Raw genomic sequence first — 20,153 nt, 5'->3', positions numbered from 1 at the left:
CAAGTGACTCTCAAACGTTCGTCGTAACTCCAATATTTTGCGAGATAAGATCTGCGGATGCGCGAATTTATTTTTGCGCATGCGCAGTGCTATATCCTAAACTACTGGGGCTACGGCGATGATCTTTAGCTCATGTGAAAGCTCTTGACGAGCTCTTTTGAATGAGCTATTGAAAATCGCCGTAACTTCAATATTTTGCGAGATAGGATCTGCACATGCGCGAAGGTATTTCTACACTCTTCCTACGTACCCCGAGAAAGGCCTATCGCAAATGATCTCGGGGTCTGATGGGCGGAGGCTTTTTACGTATTTGCATCCCCATGTAGGATAGCGAGGGGCTGACATCTCCACCGAAACGTTAACATGCAGCGTTCTAGTGCCTTACGCTTAAGAAGGTATCGGAAAGCATGGACCGAATACGGGGGTTTTTTCTTTTGAATTTTATATTTGGTTTATCTCATAAAAGAAACTAGAACATTCAAGGATACTGCAAAGGTTCAAAATACTTCTGCCTCTTTGACTTAGAATTTAAACCAACACTAAACATGTTTATACGTTTTTTACATGTTATCTTTTACACTGTAACTTTCTAATGACTCTCTTGTGACGAGCGAGAGCCTCCTCATAAAATATAACTTTCTCATCATGAATAAAAGCATCCATGGGCTTCATGAAAAAAAGGGATTATCCACTTTTTCATTATAGTTTTTACAAAGATAACTTTTAACAAGCCAAGCAATTTGTATCGTCTAAACTGAACCTCGCTTTCAACCCTTATGTTATAAAATTTTGATTTATTTTGGATAGTAAATTTCTTTTTACCTTACAATATTTTCATGATTCAATCTAGAAAGGAACTTCTCTTCTCGAGCAATTTTGCGATTTAACAGAACACTTGTCTGATTGAAATAAATTCTTTTGATCGCATAGAGATAGCCGTCTAATTTATTATGTACCTAAGAGTATATAAAGCATTTTCAAATCACGTACAAAATTTCATTCACATGACCAAATTACCGTCTATTTAAACGATGTATATAATAAAAAGTTACCTTCACAACTGAAGCAAACCGTCCTGTCATTAACATCCCAAATGTTATGCAGCACAAATGTAACTTTGACGACAAACTGCATAGACCAACTCTTGAACACTGTTCTCGATACTGTAAATAATCATTACGAAATGTTGATTAAATATTCTGAAGTAATTATCTATGAAATAAATTTACATAGATGATGCGAATTATTTTTTGATTCGGTGGAAGTGATGTGCCATAGGAAGCAGAGATGATGAGTCAGCACGGGCGACGAGTTAGTAATATAAGTAACTAACAATTTAACAGTTGCTCGTAGCACATGTCGTCATGGAGCAAGAAATGACACTCAACTGTTATTGGTTAGTTTCAGTACATTTAATCGCAAATAGCAATGTACTACAAATTATGTAACAACAACGTAAAATTCAGTAAGAGTGAAAAATTCTCTGATAAAATGTCTGCAAAAAATTTCATACGTTTCCCTCCTCGCTATATGATGAAGTATAATTGTAGAAATTGGAAAACTCAAAAGCCTTCTCGTGGCTTAGCAGCTTAGCTCTAAATTTAAAACGGCTGAAGTTGAAGACGAAACGTCGACAGTAATCACCCTTACCATTACTTTCGCGATGGCCGTGTTGAAAAATCATAGCTACGTCTGTCATGCTTATTATAAAAAGCTGACGTCAGTCAGAGTTAAGTTGACTCTGAAGATGACTACCGCTATGGTTGTCGAAACGTCAGTCAACATCAATACCAACAGTCGTCCTCAGGACTTTACTAACCTGGATGATCTTCATCCACAAACATGTTATGATACTCCCGGGGTTCAACCATTCACTTTATTACTGTTTTGTGTTAGTGACCTGTCATTTTTTTAGTGAAACTTGCCGACATTGTGAAAATATTAGCCTGTTAAGACCAATACATACTTCGAAGACACGCGATATCAATGACTATCGCACACGTGATGACAAACATTGCCTACAGCTGTGAATCGAGGAAAATAATTGGATAAATCGATTCTAAAAGAAGCGTTAATTGATTTCTAGGCAGCCGATGATGTATCAACAATTGACAAGCTTGAAATCGTCAGCTTGCAACATACCACTTATGTCACATGTCGTAAAATTGCCGTGTTTTTCCTAACTATTTTTAATTGCATTATTGCCTCCGTGGAGAATATTAATTACGTGAACATACTCTCCAAAAACTCGTTTCATGTACTACTTAAATAAATATTACAGCATCAATATTGTTGCGAATGAAGTGCCAGGCGGGAAACGAATTCTCAATATAAATATTAGAGTCCAACAAATAATTTTAAACATAGACATAAACAATTTGGTTTTATGAAATTTATTAAAAGAGTGACGTTTCGTCTTTACTCAAGACATCTAGTTAGTCTGAAGACACCTAATTAGTCAAGACACATTTTACTCAAGACACCTAATTAGACTGAGGAAGTACTCCAAAGTTAGTTAAAGATTTAAGTAAAATGTTTTGAACCTCGATGTTTGCATGGAGAATTCTTCAAACGTATTGGCAAGATATCAAGCTAAATCGCGTTCATTTAACAATCACATTTTCGATATTGTGGATGAAAAATTCTAGTTTTTAGTTCACATTTACGTTACTTAGCAAAAAATAATTCGAAACTGACCACAATAGTAAAACCACAATGCGAAACCGAACTGTTATGATAAATAATTACATGCACATAAGCAACCATTTTCATTGTTTAGTTAACGTCACAATACTAACTAAAACGTGACTAAAGATAACCTCAATTAACTTGCCTAGCGCATATCATGTATGATAATGTATGATATAATGTTGTACACCAAACATATGTACTCCAAGATTTTAACATAATTATCGAATCCACTGAAAAACAGATTAGTAGCTACATCATAAAATAATGTATGATTACAACGAAACGAACCGTCTTTTAAAAAACTATTTAGAGCTAATGGTCAATTTTACTTGACTTGCCACGGCATTTTCAAATGATTACAAGTTAAGAATGAAAGGGTTTTAAAATAAAATAAAGATATTTGCACAGACAGATTTCTTTATATAGACACAATGCCTTTCCCCATAGTAATAACACCAGGTACTATACACCACTAACCACTATACCACCAAACTCTATTTAAAAAAATAAATGTAACAAATTACATGAACATACTGTGAATGAAGCTTGAGTGAATAATATATTTCTGTAATGAAAAAAATCAGGTAGCCACACATGTTTTTCGAAAAGATTTTATGTTTTGGACTGAATGCTTTCAAAAACATTATGAAAATTTCCGTCGAAACTGACTTGCGGTTAGCACATAAAAACACATCATCCTTATTCTGACAGCACATTTCGGAGGCAAGGAAGAACTTTCACTCCTTTCGAACAAACTGGAAGATTCCAGGTAGCAAAAAGTAGAGTAAATAAATAGAACCGACACTTGGAGATTCATTCATACTTTGTACTCGGCTGCACATACAAGAACAGCTGAAGACTGTCAAAAAATAGCAAACCAAAGAAAATCGAAATTATTGTGAGAAATCGTTCGCTCACTCATATTGGAAAAAGAAAAGCAATGGGTGAGTCAAAACTACAGTTGTTGTAAAATTATTCGCAGTTTATAAATTGGTAAATGTAATGATTTCTTCAGCGAATACTTTTTTAAATAAATAAAAATGGAGCACATGACTTTAAAATCTTACAAAAAAAACTGACAAAAATTATCTCACAGTAGGGTGGAGCACTGATCTCATTCAATACTAAATGATAATTAATTTGCAGTAACTCTAACATAAGCCAATATACGTCATAAGATCTAATCAAGTTAGCTTGCTTTTAATAAAAACAGTGCCGGACCGGGGTACGTCAAAAAATAAATTACTGCAGCTCCTTTTACAATATATTTACAAGTTTACAAACATTTTAGATTCAAGTGCATTGGTAAACTTATATTCATTAGAAATTCCGAACCAATAGTGTTTTTGAACGTATTTTTCGAATATAAAATCGAATTGAGCTATATAACTTTATTTTGCCGAACGCTGAGTCCGCTTATGATTTAAAAACAAATTTTGTCGGCAAAAAGTATTTGGAACTTCAACATACATAGACGTTTTCCGCCGTGCAAACAAGGATGACGTTATTACAAAAACTCTCTATACAAAGAGATATTGAAACAATGACGCAAAAAACGTCATTTGCAGTAATGAGTGCGTAACTAACAATGTACGTATTGTATAAAAATACCTATTTTACAAAGTGTTATAGTTAAATTTGCGAGTGTAAAGTGAATGTACTGAAGAAAAAACAAAAGGTAATCATTATTTAGTCTTAAATATTTCATCTAGTTCTCTCGTGGTTATTTAGAAGTCATTTGTGTCTCTAAATAACCATAACTCTACACACCATAAGGAAAGCATTGTAAGATTTAATAAAACATTTTTTAATAAGTATAAAGTTTTCGATGGCAGACTTTAATAGGGTTGTCTATAATAAAGTATTTTATTGAACATTAATATGTTAAGATTTTCAACAGTTCGTTTCTGTGATATTGTAGTGATTTATGCGTATTTCAAAGGAAACCCCACCTATGTTAGTTAAAGGTTTCTTTTTGTTTAATCAATGTTTTGGTAAGATAAATAGGGGATTAATAACCAGGACAAGCAGACAATTTTAAGTAAAATAAAATAAAACAAATTCCGAAAACAGACATCTCGTTTTCTTAATAATCAAAATGATACAAGAGTTATAGACAACAGATTGTGTAATATTTTGTCTTTATTCCAAAGACATCATCAGACTAATAGGGGATTGATAAAAAGTCTTTATTTTCAATGATTAATATTACTTACACATTTACACAATATCTCATCAGATAAGTAAATACGAAAGTATACATACACATAACAATACAAAATTTGCATCTACAGCAAAAGAGTATCTCGGGAAGATATAACGACAAATTCGTCTTGGTTTAGAGTAAAATTTGACGATTCTACTAAAATACTTGTCTGTTTAGCCCAGTTGCCTTTGTGAGTACAAATTCGAGCAAAAAAACTTTTGGCAAGATATAGCATATGACATTTAACGCGCATAGGTGCAGTTAGAGCATGAGTCAGTACAGACAATTTCGTCATCGTCTGTTTAAACGTACTTCGCATACAATTGTAATTGATGTAATTTCATCAGCGATACCTTCCAACTGATTTGATACATTCCAACTGATTTGATACATTTCAAATGATTTTATACATTCGGATTCCAACTGATTTTATACAATACAAATGATTTACAACACTACCTATTCATAAATAGTTGTAGTTGTTGTAATTCAGGTGATACTTACTAGTATCAAATTTGATCATTTATCGTACAAGAATTCGAAAGTAAAGATGAATTGCCATCGCCGATAATCGTTCATGTGTAAATTTCTTATGTTGTAAATGTTGTAAGAGTTGGACAAGTTCAACTTCTAGAGCAGCTCTCGATTTGTCTGCGATTAAATTACAACAATTACAACGCGCGTTTACTTATAGTTGTAATTGCTGCAAACGTTCATCACCGATCGAATTACAACAATTACAACTATATGTGAACTAGGCTTTACGGTAAAGTTGGTGCCGATCGTTCACACGAAATCTTGGACGAAAACATTCAAAATTTAAAATATTTTACGAGTAAAGCTAAACTATCTTTTCAAAGCATTTCTATAATGCCAGAGACAAATTTAGCTCCTAACATGGTTTGAATTACTGAATGGGAATACTATAGACGCTCACGAAACACAAAGCAACCAATATTTGTCCTTATAATAACCCATCATGACAGCAGTCGTAGGCGAATATATTTTCATTGTCTGTAATGTACAGGTCAATGCATATCAAAGACATACTGCAATAAATAACTAAAATAAGCAATGATATCGAAACATTAAAAAGGGAAAACCCATCGAGTATTTATGTGTAGATCTGATTAGTTACATAGAAAACTTTATTTTAGTAAAATACAAAACTTCTTCTAACAGCAAGCCGTCAAAGGAGACTTTTGACAGCAAAAGTCAAAGAGACCACTCACAGCAAGCGGTCAAAGGAGACTTCTGACAGCAAGCGGTCAAAAGGAGACTACTCAGTCTATTCTTCGGCAAACGACAAAATGAATATCAAATGCTTATGAACAGACATAAAACCAGGCCGTATGCACAAGCTTAACCACATAGTGGTAAAAATATCTTACGGTGCCCGACAGTGATTGTTTATTATACATGATTTATATATGAGTAAAATATCCTGCAATCTCAGTTTGATTTCGGTCTCAAAAATCCTTAAACTACGAAAGAGAGTTGTGCAAGAAGTTAATATTTTTAACCGCTGCATACAAACAGAAACAATTGCTTTAACAATGAAAAATATGAAGATGTATAACCGGAATATTATTTGTGTAATATGCCAATACACCGGCGTACATCGATGTTATAATAACTAATTATCATATTACAAAACGATGCTAATATGTAGTGTTTGATTGCATATATTGAATAAGTTGTAAATAAATGAACACTGAACAACTGACAGAGCGAGACCCAAAAGATAGCATGAAAGAATTAACGACATTGACGTTAACTTTTTGGTCGCGTTTATAACGGTTAACCCCATCAAGTCCTTCACAGCTATGTACGTATTTTGGTGTTTGTTCACTGTAAAAACAATATCCATCAGGAAACCAACAATGATATCGTGTTAAAAAACTTACAGAGCATGACCATGCAACTCTTGAGATGGCTAGGCTACCGCTTAACAGTTAATAGATTGTCACTTTGTCGTTTGCAAGAGCTCAAATGCTTTGCTTTGCTGTCTTTTGTCTTCAATTTAAGAAAATATTTTAATTATTGCTGTGATTAGCGTATTTGTCGTGGTGATTGATAATTGAGTAGTTCTTCAAAGAACAGTTGAACACCAAAATGAGGATATTGCATTTCGGCAAACTGCAGCATAATTTTATAACTATCTTCATTTCAGTTTTCTACAGTTCTTAAGAACTACTTAAATTGTCGTTCAAGATGACAAATACGTTAATGAGAGCAATATTAAAGTTCGTGACCACAATAAAGTCTTTGTTTTATAAAAAAATGTAATTTCCCTAAAACGTCATTGGAACTCATGCAATTGCCTCAATTCAAATCTGACTTTGCAATATTGTCCAGTCACTCTTCCCATACAGGCTATATACACAGTAATAGATTTCTTAAATGTGATTTCCCTACAACATCATTGGAATTGAAGTGCGTCAAAGCTGACTTTGCAATAATTTGATAGCAATGAGCTGCCTGAATTACTTATTACTTATTTTCAAAAACAGACGAGTTGATTTTTTTTATAGTAACTAACTAATTTGCAATTCTATATAGCTATCAAATAATTTTATGTTCTCGAACAAGTCATGGAGTTCATCTTTTGAACAAAGAATGCACTATTGTCAAAAAAAAATACATATCCAATCGTATTTAGCTGTAGTAATGAAAAATGTAGCTTTAAAATTTTGTAACATGCAAATAGTTAACTGGATATATAGCCACCGTAGCCCACCATAATCCTTGACAAACAAAAATTATCAAAATCTACCACAAGCGCTACAATGCGTGTTTGCTCTTCCTATTTTAAAAATATAGTCACGTAAACAATTTGACACATCTTTGTTGCCCGGCTATATAAAACAATCAAAAGAAAAATTTACCCGGAATTTGCCAGAAGCAAATCAACAATTACATCTCAATTAAATAGCTATGTAACTTGGCATTTCGACAATTCATTATATCTGTAAATTCTTCCCATTTCATATTACTCACAAAACATGATAAATTGATAATTCAGTAATGATTACGTCAAAATATAATGTGCCGACGTAGGATCGTTTAATTGAGAGACATGATTAACAGTGTAAATATTTACTTTTTAAGCAAGTTGAGAGGATAGGCCAGCCTGACCATAGTGCAGAATATGAGAGAATAATGAAAGAATAATTATGCTATGGGCCCACTTTCAGATTCTTCTTTATGATTTGAATTTTACAGTAACTTAATTATGTGAAGCAAACAATGGTTTAAGAGTAAGAAATCTTAACATTTCAAGTGCCAGTTTATAAATTAATAACGACATAAATACTTCAATATAAAACTGGTTGATTACAGAGATTTGATGAGTCATCTTCAATGGTTCAGGGATGAATAAACATTGATTGTATAGTAAATAAACAATTAAATGAGTACCTACATAATGATTACATATGAATGACATTCCGTTCAAATATATTCATAGTACTTATCAAAATATAGGATGTCTTTGAAGACTAATTTCCATCTCAATTGTGGTTAAAATCTAAAATTTTTGAGGTTTATAAAACCATGCTATTGAAATTAGAGTATAAAGACTTTTCAGAATCATCAGATTTCAGGGGTGACTATGACTATGGTTGAATTCGAGGGAGCTAGTTAAGTAGCAGAATTTTGGGCTCATACAATTATTTTACTCGCACGCCTATTTAAATCTCACCTTGTCTTGAAGCAAAAGAAACAGTTAGGGTTACCCAGATAATATGCAAACAATGGCAGCAAATATATTAGATAATCACAGCGATATATAAATGACTCTTTTCAGTATAGAGTCACTCATTATTCAAAAATATGAAGACTATAGACTAAAAAACAGTCGATATTTAAAAGAAAAACCTCAAAACGCAGCAACAGCTGTGATATATACTCAATACACACTTATCATCGTATCAAACATTTAAGTGTCAGTACTTTCACGATACTTAAAATTTATCTTTATATTCGGTACCTTCTTTAAGTTACAGCATTCTTTATTAACCTCTTCTACAAAACGCTTTCAAAGCCTCGGTAAAAGTACATTACTTACACGTTTGTAATTGAAAACAGCAGCGTGCTTCTGTGTCCCATCCTCGTCATTATTGAAACCCAAAATGAAGCATTCGACTGCATGGCGTAAACTTTAATTATTGTACTCATAGATTACCAATTGGCGAATTATCAAAGTCATTGTATCTCTTAATTCTCAAGTGAAGGTAGTTATTGTTTTAGCAATGCTAGAAGCATAAACACTTCTGCTTTATACAATACATATGCATAAAAATTGTTAATGAGTTCAATAGAGTTATTAATATGAAATTCAGCAGTATTATTCTATTGAAATGCTGTCACTGTTTGCTATTGGTGGGTTGCAACCATCCTCCTGAGTAAGAGAACAATGGAATGCTGGCGATGTTGGATGAAATTAGCATTGTAAATAGGAAAATCCTTTGTTAAAATCATCGAACATGGCGACTATGACGTAGCTTGCAACCCAGAATTGCTTTGATTACCTACGTTTTAACTTTCCTTCACTTTTCATGAATTTGAGACATGCACTCCTATATATATAGAGAGCATGAAAAAATACTGAAAAGTATATTGGTGAGTAAAGGCAGTTATTTTTAAAAATAATTTTAGTATCGAGTAAGATTTTCTGCATGCTGTTGTTAATACGACTTGATCTTTTCTTACATTGCAAAATAAAGTTACTAAACTTATCAATATTAATATTAAGAATGAAAAAAGTCGACCCCACCTCAGAAATGTATTTTTATTTCACATACAGAACAACTCCTCATGAAAGGTGTTACGACAATTGCTCTGCACGACGATGGCAATGAATGGTGCATCGCAACCGCTGATAGAGATGGAGTCATAATATTTGGAATTAAACGTTTGGAAATAAGATATTTCGTTCAAGCAACAAAATCTGGAATAGGTGTTACGACAATTGCTCTGCATGACGATGGCAATGAATGGTGCATCGCAACCGCTGATAGAGATGGAGTCATTAATATTTGGAATTAAACATTTGGAAATAAGATATTTCGTTCAAGCAACAATATCTGGAATGAAACCGTGAAACATCTAGGAGTGAAAAATAATCTCGGAATAAGATTATGAACATGCTTAGCTTTATGAAGGCTAAAAATCACTAAAGGCTGCTTCTTAGCATACACATATAGTAATTGATGTAACTCTAATACGCATGGCATAATTTGACCTTTCAAGTATAGTTTTATTTGTTACGTTGTACGGTTACATAAATTGAAAAAAAACAGGAAAAAACTTATTAAAATATTTATTTCGAATACAACAAAAAACGAATAAACAAAATGTAAAAGAACAATCCAATCAATTAAAACTTACCTGTTTTAACACTTATAAGTGACTCTCGAACATTCGTCGTAACTCAATATTTTGCACAACAGGATCTGCGCATGCGCAGGGAAATTTCTGCGCCGTGCTATTTCCTAAACTACTGGGACTACGGCGATGATATTTAGCTCATATGAAAGCTGTCGACGAGCCCTTTCGAGAAGAGCTAGTGTGGAATGCGCGAAGGCATTTCTATGCATGCGCAGTGTTACCTCCCTAAACTAAGAGTGAAGTAATGTGCCGTCAACAGAGATGATGAGTCAGCACGGGCGACGAGTTAGTAATATAAGTAATTAACAATTTAACAGTTGCACGTAGCACATATCGTCATGAAGCAAGAAATATCACTCAACTGTTATTGGTTAGTTTCAGTACATTTACATACGTTTCCCTCCTCGCTATATGATGACGTATAATTGTAGAAATGGAAAACTCAAAGCCTTCTCGTGGCAGCAGCTTAGCTCTAAATTTAAAACGGCTTAAGTTGAAGACGAAACGTCGAATGTAATCACCCTTACCATTACTTTCGCGATGGCCGTGTTGAAAAATCATAGCTACGTCTGTCATGCTTATTATAAAAAGCTGACGTCAGTCAGAGTTAAGTTGACTCTGAAAATGAGTACCGCTAAGGTTGTCGAAAAGTCAGTCTACATCAATACCAACAGTCCTTCACAGGACTGTACTAACCTGGACGATCTTCATCCAAAAACATGTTAAGATACTCCCGGGGTTCAACCATTCACTTTATTACTGTTTTGTGTTAGTGACCTGTCATTTTTTTTGGTGAAACTTGCCGACATTGTGAAAATATTACTGTTGAAGTGCTTATCTCACAATTTTTTTTTTTAATTTTCTGATTGAGGTAAAAAAATTATTCTAAAAGTTATTTTACAATTTTCTGATTGATCGCTTCGTTTATGAGATAAATGCGTTTCTTTTCTCAAAATCGGCAATAATGGAGAAAATTGCTGCGCGTTCAATTTGCTTGATGAGAGCCTGAATCGAGAAGTATGTGACGTAACATAAGGACAGGAAGTTTTTCTGAAGTGTGATTTTTGCTATAATTTCTACTTCATCTACTACGACTCTGCATCAAAATGCCTGATAGATGTGCAGTTTTCGGCTGTTCAAACCGAGCAAATTCTGCGGAAGGAATTTCTATTCACCGTATACCATTTTACGGTGATGAGCGTCCTGAAGCGAAGCGAAGACGTAAAATCTGGGTGAATTTTGTTGCAAGAAAACGCGCTCGATGGACACCGACTAAGTATTTGGCTGTTTTCAAGCAGTGGCATACAATTATCAACATTTATATCTGATAGACACATATCTATCAGTAAACATATGAGGGAAAATGGCACATGTGAAGCACTATTTTGATTTATGGCATCTAAAAAAAAGTAAGCTGAATTTAAGATGTAAAATCTTGAGAGGAGTATGGATTTGCATGTCATTAATAGCCAATTTAATGATACTGTTTTATAGAATTAACCAAAATAATAACAAAGCTTAGCAAAGAAAAAGGTTGTGAAGAATTGAAAAAGTGGGTCAAACCCTGTGGCAACCATTTCTATTGGAGTGCTTGTTCTACTTATGATGGTGATGGCAAAGTAATTTGGGCAAAGTTCAAATCTTTCCTGAGTCACATAGTAGACAAGCACACCAGTTGGATGATCCACTGTTTTCAAGTTGTTTTCATGGCCTGATATTCAACCAAGGGAATATTTGTTAGAAGGTTTGTGAAGGCATTATTTAAAGATAACTTCCCTAACAGTTTATCATCATTCTTTGTTGTAATGTTTAAGGTTCAATTGCTCATGAAAAGCTTTGTGCTAAATTGTTACACCCACAGCTGATGAAGTCAATTCAACAGGCTTCACCAGTTGCTCAAACAAGTTGTTTGGAAGGATTCCATTCTGTCCTGAATCATTTTGCTCCAAAAATGATTCATTATTCTTATGTTGGAATGTATTGCAGGTGGGCGAAAATTTCCTATATGACAATGTTAGTTGTTTTGTAACTTCCACAAGTCTTTATTGTTTTAGACACATTTTGGCATCCATCCACTTCAACAACAACTTAAGGCGTGATGTAAAGATGAAGAATGATGGCAGTTCCCAAATAAATGTGGTGTATCCAAAGTTTAAAAATGGTGAAGGAACTGTGAGGGATGTCAGAGTTAAGCCCAAATTTGGTAAGTTGTTGCTAAATGTGTTGCTTTGCATCATTTCATAGTATTGAATACGACAATAATTTCTTTTTAGAGTATGTGGATGAATTATTGGAGAGTGTGATGCTGTCAATAAAAGACCAAGACGCATTATCAAATTCACAAAATCTTTTGAAAGAAATGTCCCCACCACCAATGAATGTCATGCTGCAAAAGCAAACCAGATCTGAGGTGCTAATAAAACAGGTCCGTCAAAAATGCATTGTGGTCAATGATGTCACCCCCTCAATTCCAGGTAATTAATAATGATTATATAACATGTTGTAGCTAAACATGGTTTGAAAATCATTTTAAATAATAAAAATGTTTTTGTTTCATGCCAGCAGCTACCAGTGTGCCATTCAGCTGTAAGTCAAATGTGGCAGTTTCAAAAGAAAAAAGTCAGTCGAAATGTTTTACATGCAAGAAGCCAATGAAAGGTCACAAACATGTGGCAGATTGCCCCAAAAATAGCAAAACTTAATTTTCACTTCACTCATTTATTTCATTTTCTTCGTACCCTCTAAATTCCAACTTTTTATCATTAAATTTTGATCTTATTGCATGGTATGCACATGCTGGTAATGGTCTTCTTTCTTCTCCTAAGCATCCATAAATCATAGATGTGAATTCTCTGTATGCAACACATCGTAAAAACCTGAATATAAAGCCAAATCGTTACTAATGTGTCATAACACTAAAATATACTTAAATACTGGGAAATAACATAATATGCTATCATACATGTTTTCAGATCCTGTTTCTCTGTATCGTCTTTGTTCTTTGGTTTTGTATTTCCTAGCAGCCATTTTTAGCGACCACTTTTCCAAACAAACTGGTCTGAAACCTGGGTGTAGAGTGACACAACATGGAATAGTTGACAGATCTGCCAGAACCGACTAGTGTGTTAAGCTTTCAGCTACAGGCTTAAGTTCTTGGCAGCACCAGGCCTCTTGAGGATTCTGAAGAAGTGTAACTTGACAAAAACCACACTTGCACCTGATCAATAAAGAAAATCACATTAAAAAATTGTAATCGAGCATCTTTTAACAATTTTTTGCCCAAAAGTAAAAAAAAGCGATGGTAATCTTGAATAGATAATTGCTCGTTCATGTCTATATTTCATAACTTGAAACCTGAATTGAAATACATTTCATAAGTTGAATTGAAATTAGAAATTTTATTACTCACCAAGAACTCAACTCAACTGTGTGGTCAAGTCTTTTTTGTAGCATTTCAAGTTGCTTTTTATGTTCATTTGACTTTTCGGTCTTTTCCACGTAGTCTTCATACCATGCTTGTTCGGCCATTGGTTCATCAGCGTATAGATAGGACTCGGACTCGCCGTGACTTTCATCTATTATATTATATTCCTGGTCGTTAATGTTCCTTGTTTCGTCCTCGATGACATAACCGGGAATATAATCATACTCCGAATCACATTGCGAACTATGAGAGCTTTCCGAATCAGAATTCAACTCCGCCATCTAATCGTTGATAACAACAAGCCCTTGACTTGTTCCTTAAGTTACGTCACAGAGACTTGATCCAAGCCTATGCCAATTATCAACTTTACTGTCAAATTTCATATTTGATCAATAATAATTCAAAAACAACGCAGCGCATGAAAAAATTGTAATATAAGTTTTAGATTACTTTTGAAGAAGCAATACGAAAATTTGAAAAAAAAATTGTGAGATAAGCACTTTAAGACCAATACATACGTGGAAGACACGTGATATCAATGACTATCGCACACGTGATGACAAACATAGCATACAGCTGTGAATCGAGGAAAATATTTGGATAAATCGATTCTAAAGAAGCGTTAAGTGATTTCTAGGCAGCCGATGATGTATAAACAATTGACAAGCTTGAAATCGTCAGCTGGCAACGTACCGCATATCACAGGTCATAAAATTGCCGTGTTTTCCTAACTATTTTAATTGCATTATTGCCTCCGTGGAGAATATTAATTACGTACGCACTCCCCAAAAACTCGTTTCATGTACTACTTAAATAAATATTACAGCATCAATATTGTTGCCAATGAAGTGCCAGGCGGGAACGGTTTCTCAATATAAATATTAGAGTCCAACAAATAATTTCAAACATAGTCATAAACAATTTGGTTTTATGAAATTTATTAAAAGAGTGACGTTTCGTCTTTACTCAAGACATCTAGTTAGTCTGAAGACACCTAATTAGTCAAGACGCATTTTACTCAAGACACCTAATTAGTCTGAAGATGTCTTGAGTAAAGATGAAACATCCTCTTTAATAAATTTCATAAAACAAATTGTTTATGACTATGTTTAAAATTATTGAGCTCTAATATTATATTGAAATACAACATCAACTAATTTCGTTGATAGCGACGACTTTGTCAAATGACATCAATTTTAATTCTTGTGTTTTGATGGATATATATTTCTTTAATGCAAGACTTTTTGTCTTATTTAGATGTCCTTGAAAACATAAAATATACGTGGGTAGTATATATTATGCGCATGCCATTGGCAAAAAATCAAGGCAACTAATTAGGATGCGCTTTATATACGTAATATAAAAGTTATTTAACAATTGCCAGAGTAGTTAGGAAAAGTTTAAGTCAAGTGTTACATTTCCGTAACAAAGTCGAAAGAAACAGGAAAAAATTTATCAAACAATTTATTTAGAAATACAATTAATAAGAAATGAGGGAAAAGTAGAAGAACAATCCAATGAATTAAAACGTATCAATTTCACCTGTAATAAGTGACTTTATGGTTAACACACTTGATGTTTGTACATTCGATGAATTTCATACAAGAGATTAATTCAACACACTTTATGTTAACACATTGCGTAATTCGCTGAAAATCTCTACGTGCTTGACATTAAATTTTTAAGATATATTTTACCTACAACATCGATGAAATTAAATCGACATTAAAACTTCAAATCTAAACATTTATGCACCGAACGACCTCGACTGACTGTAGTACTTTGAGAACATAGAGATGTTAGCAATAGAAAATTACTTCCTCAATCTCAAAGCAAACTAACACATTCCTTAATAACAATTTTATTCTACATCATATATTTCCATGTTCCAGAAAAAATCACATCGTACTAATCATGTTACTGTAATAAAGATAACCGGTTTGTTGGCTGCAAGCATTTAAGAAATAGCTCAACTTATCAAGACTGTTATTAATTTAAGATATTCACAACTATTAAACAGTTTTAAATGTTGAGTTTTGATTAATCATCTTCGATGTCTCAAAGTAATTTTACACACTTTAAATAAAGTATATTTACCATTTGTTACAATTACCACATAGTTCTTATATGATAATTGCGGTTAACCAACATTCATCATTGTAACATATTTAGAAACTTAGAAAGTATAAAATGCTTCCCTAATCAAAGCATGTGCATTATCAGAATTCATCACATACAAAAGAATAGCTAAGCAGTGAATTAGAAAGATATAGCTATAAGAAATCAGCTGACATGAGAACAGACATTATGGGTGAGCAGAGCATTTATAAAAAAATAAAGATGCGTTAACCTAGTCTCAAGTAAAACTTGCTTTAACTACAGTACTACAGTCAAACGTCTATTTAACTGTTTATCCATGGTGATTGCAACAACAGACATATTGAGGGCAAGGGGAGCGGTAACTTGTTGACTAAAACTAACAAATAATTTTTTTAAAAAATAATCAAAATTACTGTAATCATTCAAAAAATTCGAATCAAAACGTGTTTGATCTCTGTACATTTACTATATAAATTAAGAGTATGTGTCGGCTTGAAATCGTCTTCAATGTGCATTTGTCGCTGCAGTACATTATGTGAGCTCAGCACGAACAACACATCAATTGGTTTGTTTTAGATATTGATGAAGAAGTCATGAATATTAAATCACCGTTAAACTATCATTTGCGAAGACAAATTTGTCAAACGACATAGTTCATTTAGATGATGGTGTTTCGGTCGATATTTATGCAAAGAATATTTGTCATCCTTAGGTATCTTTGACAACTTCAAACATACATGGGTATTATGGATGCTGTTCGTTTTTGAAATGAGCGAAAACGTGAATGGGGGAAACAATGAGTTAGGTAAGACAACAAACGAAGGCTTTAACCATGATAAAATATAAAGTGACATATGAAATGATATAGTCAACGTATTCTATACGTCCCCGTTATAGTTCCAGTCCTCAAAGAAGAAGTTGTCTCAATTTATAATGAAAACTTCACTGACATTCCCAAGGACAGGGAGCCATATTATGTTAAGGTTCAACGATGTGTCATGGAAAAAGATAAAATTCCTAAATGTGCATATTGTTGACCCCAGCCAAATATGACGATAGAAGTCGAGATTGTCGTTCCTGATTTAAAAAACGACACAAAATTCTACAAATATATTGTATATAATCACACTTCTTATTACATGAGTACAAACTTAACAGCCTTGAACTTTCATCAACACAAGAATCTATCTTCAAACGAAAGTAAGGACTTCTGAATTTGATTAAAATCTAAACTTAAATCTAAATTTGAAACGCTTTTCCTTTTGTGTTTACAGTTAACGAAACAGAATTTACAACAAAAGTAAAATACAATCCACCAAACGTAAGAACATGTAATGACTATTGCAAGCATCCACAACCTCGTTTTCATCTGCACAGTGAATATACAAAGGTTGTTTTAAATTATCTCTTTATCCCATTCACTCAATGTTTGCCTGGTTGCAAAGCAACAAAAAACACAAAGAACATCAAAACACAAGCCCTAGATGGTTCAACCCAATATGAAGTTGTCAGAGAACACTTATCCTGCAATTTTTGGAATACAAAAGTCTATAAAAGTCCACCTTCTAATAGCAGACGCAGTGATCCAAGTAAAAAATTTTCAATTATGATTGAAAAAATTAACCAAAAAGCGTAATGTGTGTAATTAGACGAGCACAACTTTTAAGGAAAATTGCAAAATAATCATATTTTACGATTTGCTTCATGATCTTATTTCCATCAAAATTCTCTACAGAAAGTCGACCCCTCGTTTTAAACAACGGATTATTTGTCTACATCACATCACCCAGAATGATGTTAGTTGCCTTTATTCTTTCGACTGTCCTCATCTCAATACTCATTTTGGACTGTAATCTGTGTCATCGTAAGAAAGGAATAATGTATTCTATAAAGAGTTGTGGAAAGAATGAAGAGTGTGAAGACTGCGTAAGAAGACAGCAGACTATGTTAGAAATGGCTTAAGTATCAGTAGTTTTTCCTTCACATTTCTGCTTGGAACAAGACAGGAAGAAATGAAGCAAAATGAAACGATTATTAGAAAACTTGTATAAAGAAAAGAACTTTTAGAAGTTATGCTACTTTCGCACGAATATCTTGTTAATGAAGATATTTATCGAATGAGTGTACTATAAGTTTCTGTTACAGTGATATAAAACACAAATTATAAATATGAAGATTCAGAGCAATATAGCTTGTGTACACCTGGATGAATGGGCTTTGAAAGAAAATAAACTAAACACCTTTCATGGAGACTAATGTCTGGAGTCTTAATGTTGAGTAAATGATAAGTACAAATTTTTGGTAAATGGAAACTTCTGTATTCTCGCACATTTTCCATCGTGACACCAAGATGCTGTGGATACAAGTATTGTCTTAAGGAAAGAAAAATTAAAGCTTTTTTGTCCGATTATTTTTGAAATAATCACAGATGAAAAACACCGTAATGATTTTAGGGCAAAAATATGAATATATGCGAAGAACGCAAAGTTTAAATCCGTAATTTGAATCAACCATATAAAATGTTTCATGAATTCCAAGAGATTATGAAAGAGGAAGCCGAACCCTTTGAATTAGTTTGGAAACTGTAACTGGCCTGTCATTTTGTATTATATTATTCTATTTGTTGGGTACTTTTCCGTCAAAGGGGAAGCGCGCGCCGCCGCTTCGCCCATCACTCTAAATCCGCCCCCCGTCACATTACCCACCCTAAATTTCCAATAAAAAGTAATTTAGTTTCAGGTATCATTGACTGAGGAATTACTCCAAAGTTAGTTAAAGATTTAAGTAAAATGTTTTTAACCTCGATTGTTTGCATGGAGAATTCTTCAAACTTATTGGCAAAACATCAAGTTAAATCGCTTTCATTTAACAATCACATTTCGATATTGTGGATGAAAAATTCTAGTTTTTAGTTCACAGTCACGTTACTAAGCAAAAAATAATTCGAAACTGACCACAATAGTAAAACCACAATGCGAAACCGAACTGTTATGATAAATAATTTCATGCTTATAAGCAACCATTTTCATTGTTTAGTTAACGTCACAATACTAACTAAAACGTGAATAAAGATAACCTCAATTAACTTGCCTAGCGCATATCATGTATGATAATGTATGATATAAAGTTGTACACCAAACATATGTACTCCAAGATTTTAACATAAATATCGAATCCACTGAAAAACAGATCAGTAGCTACATCATAAAATAATGTATGATTACAACGAAACGAACCGTCTTTTAAAAGACTATTTAGAGCTAATGGTTAATTTTACTTGACTTGCCACTGCATTTTCACATGATTACAAGTTAAGAATGAAAGGGTTTTAAAATAAAATAAAGATATTTGTATTGACAGATTTCTTTATATAGACACATGCCTTTCACCATAGTAATAACCAGGTACTATACACCACTAACCACCAAACACTATTAAAAAAGCAAAAATGTAACAAATTACATGAACATACTGTATGAAGCTTGAGTGAATAATATATTTCTGCAATGAAAAAAATCAGGTAGCCACACATGTTTTACGAAAAGATTTTATGTTTTGGACTGAATGCTTTCAAAAACATTATGAAAATTTCCGTCGAAACTGACTTGCGGTTAGCACATAAAAACACATCATCCTTATCTGACAGCGCATTTCGGAGGCAAGGAAGAACTTTCACTCCTTTCGAACAAACTGGAAGATTCCAGGTAGCAAAAAGTAGAGCAAATAAATAGAACCGACGCTTGGAGATTCATTCATACTTTGTACTCGGCTGCACATACAAGAACAGCTGAAGACTGTCAAAAAATAGCAAACCAAAGAAAATCGAAATTATTGTGAGAAATTGTTCGCTCGCTCATATTGGAAAAAGAAAAGCAATGGGTGAGTCAAAACTATAGTTGTTGTAAAATTATCGGCAGTTTATATATTGGTAAATATAATGATTTCTTCAGCGAATACTTTTTTAAAACAATAAAAATGGAGCACATGAATTTAAAATCTTACAAAAAAAACTGACAAAAATTATCTCACAGTAGGGCGGAGCTCTGATCTCATGCAATACTAAATGATAATTAATTTGCAGTAACTCTAACATAAGCCAATATACGTCATAAGATCTAATCAAGTTAGCTTGCTATTAATAAAAACAGTGCCGGACCGGGGTACGTCAAAAAATAAATTACTGCAGCTCCTTTTACAATATATTTACAAGTTTACAAACATTTTAGATGCAAGTGCATTGGTAAACTTATATTCATTAGAAATTCCGAACCAATAGTGTTTTTGAACGTATTTTTCGAATATAAAATCGAATTGAGCTATATAACTTTATTTTGCCGAACG

General features: G+C 33.3%; 1 protein-coding gene and 2 long non-coding RNA genes across 3 annotated transcripts; 1 reads left to right on the top strand and 2 right to left on the bottom strand.

The window, feature by feature from the left end:
• Positions 1–913: 913 nt before the first annotated feature.
• Positions 914–9,118, bottom strand: LOC124435627. Its single transcript, XR_006945102.1, has 2 exons — positions 8,967–9,118; positions 914–1,163 (listed from the first exon to the last, which is right to left on the bottom strand). It is a non-coding gene; the product is annotated as an uncharacterized LOC124435627 (long non-coding RNA).
• A 3,142-nt stretch (positions 9,119–12,260) lies between these two features.
• LOC124435581 lies at positions 12,261–13,249 on the top strand. The gene is made up of 3 exons (XM_046985591.1): positions 12,261–12,274; positions 12,343–12,491; positions 12,562–13,249. The coding sequence occupies exons 1-3, from the start codon at positions 12,264–12,266 to the stop codon at positions 12,768–12,770; spliced, it is 369 nt and encodes a 122-aa protein (XP_046841547.1). The 5' UTR covers positions 12,261–12,263; the 3' UTR covers positions 12,771–13,249.
• LOC124435596 lies at positions 12,991–13,770 on the bottom strand. Its single transcript, XR_006945069.1, has 3 exons — positions 13,698–13,770; positions 13,251–13,505; positions 12,991–13,164 (listed from the first exon to the last, which is right to left on the bottom strand). It is a non-coding gene; the product is annotated as an uncharacterized LOC124435596 (long non-coding RNA).
• Between the last annotated feature and the right edge of the window lie 6,383 nt (positions 13,771–20,153).

Source organism: Xenia sp. Carnegie-2017, unplaced genomic scaffold (assembly GCF_021976095.1).
Source record: "Xenia sp. Carnegie-2017 unplaced genomic scaffold, XeniaSp_v1 HiC_scaffold_14, whole genome shotgun sequence".
Taxonomy (NCBI): Eukaryota; Metazoa; Cnidaria; class Anthozoa; order Malacalcyonacea; family Xeniidae; genus Xenia; species Xenia sp. Carnegie-2017.
Note: the sequence above shows the minus strand (reverse complement) of the source record. Positions and strands in the feature narration are given on the sequence as shown.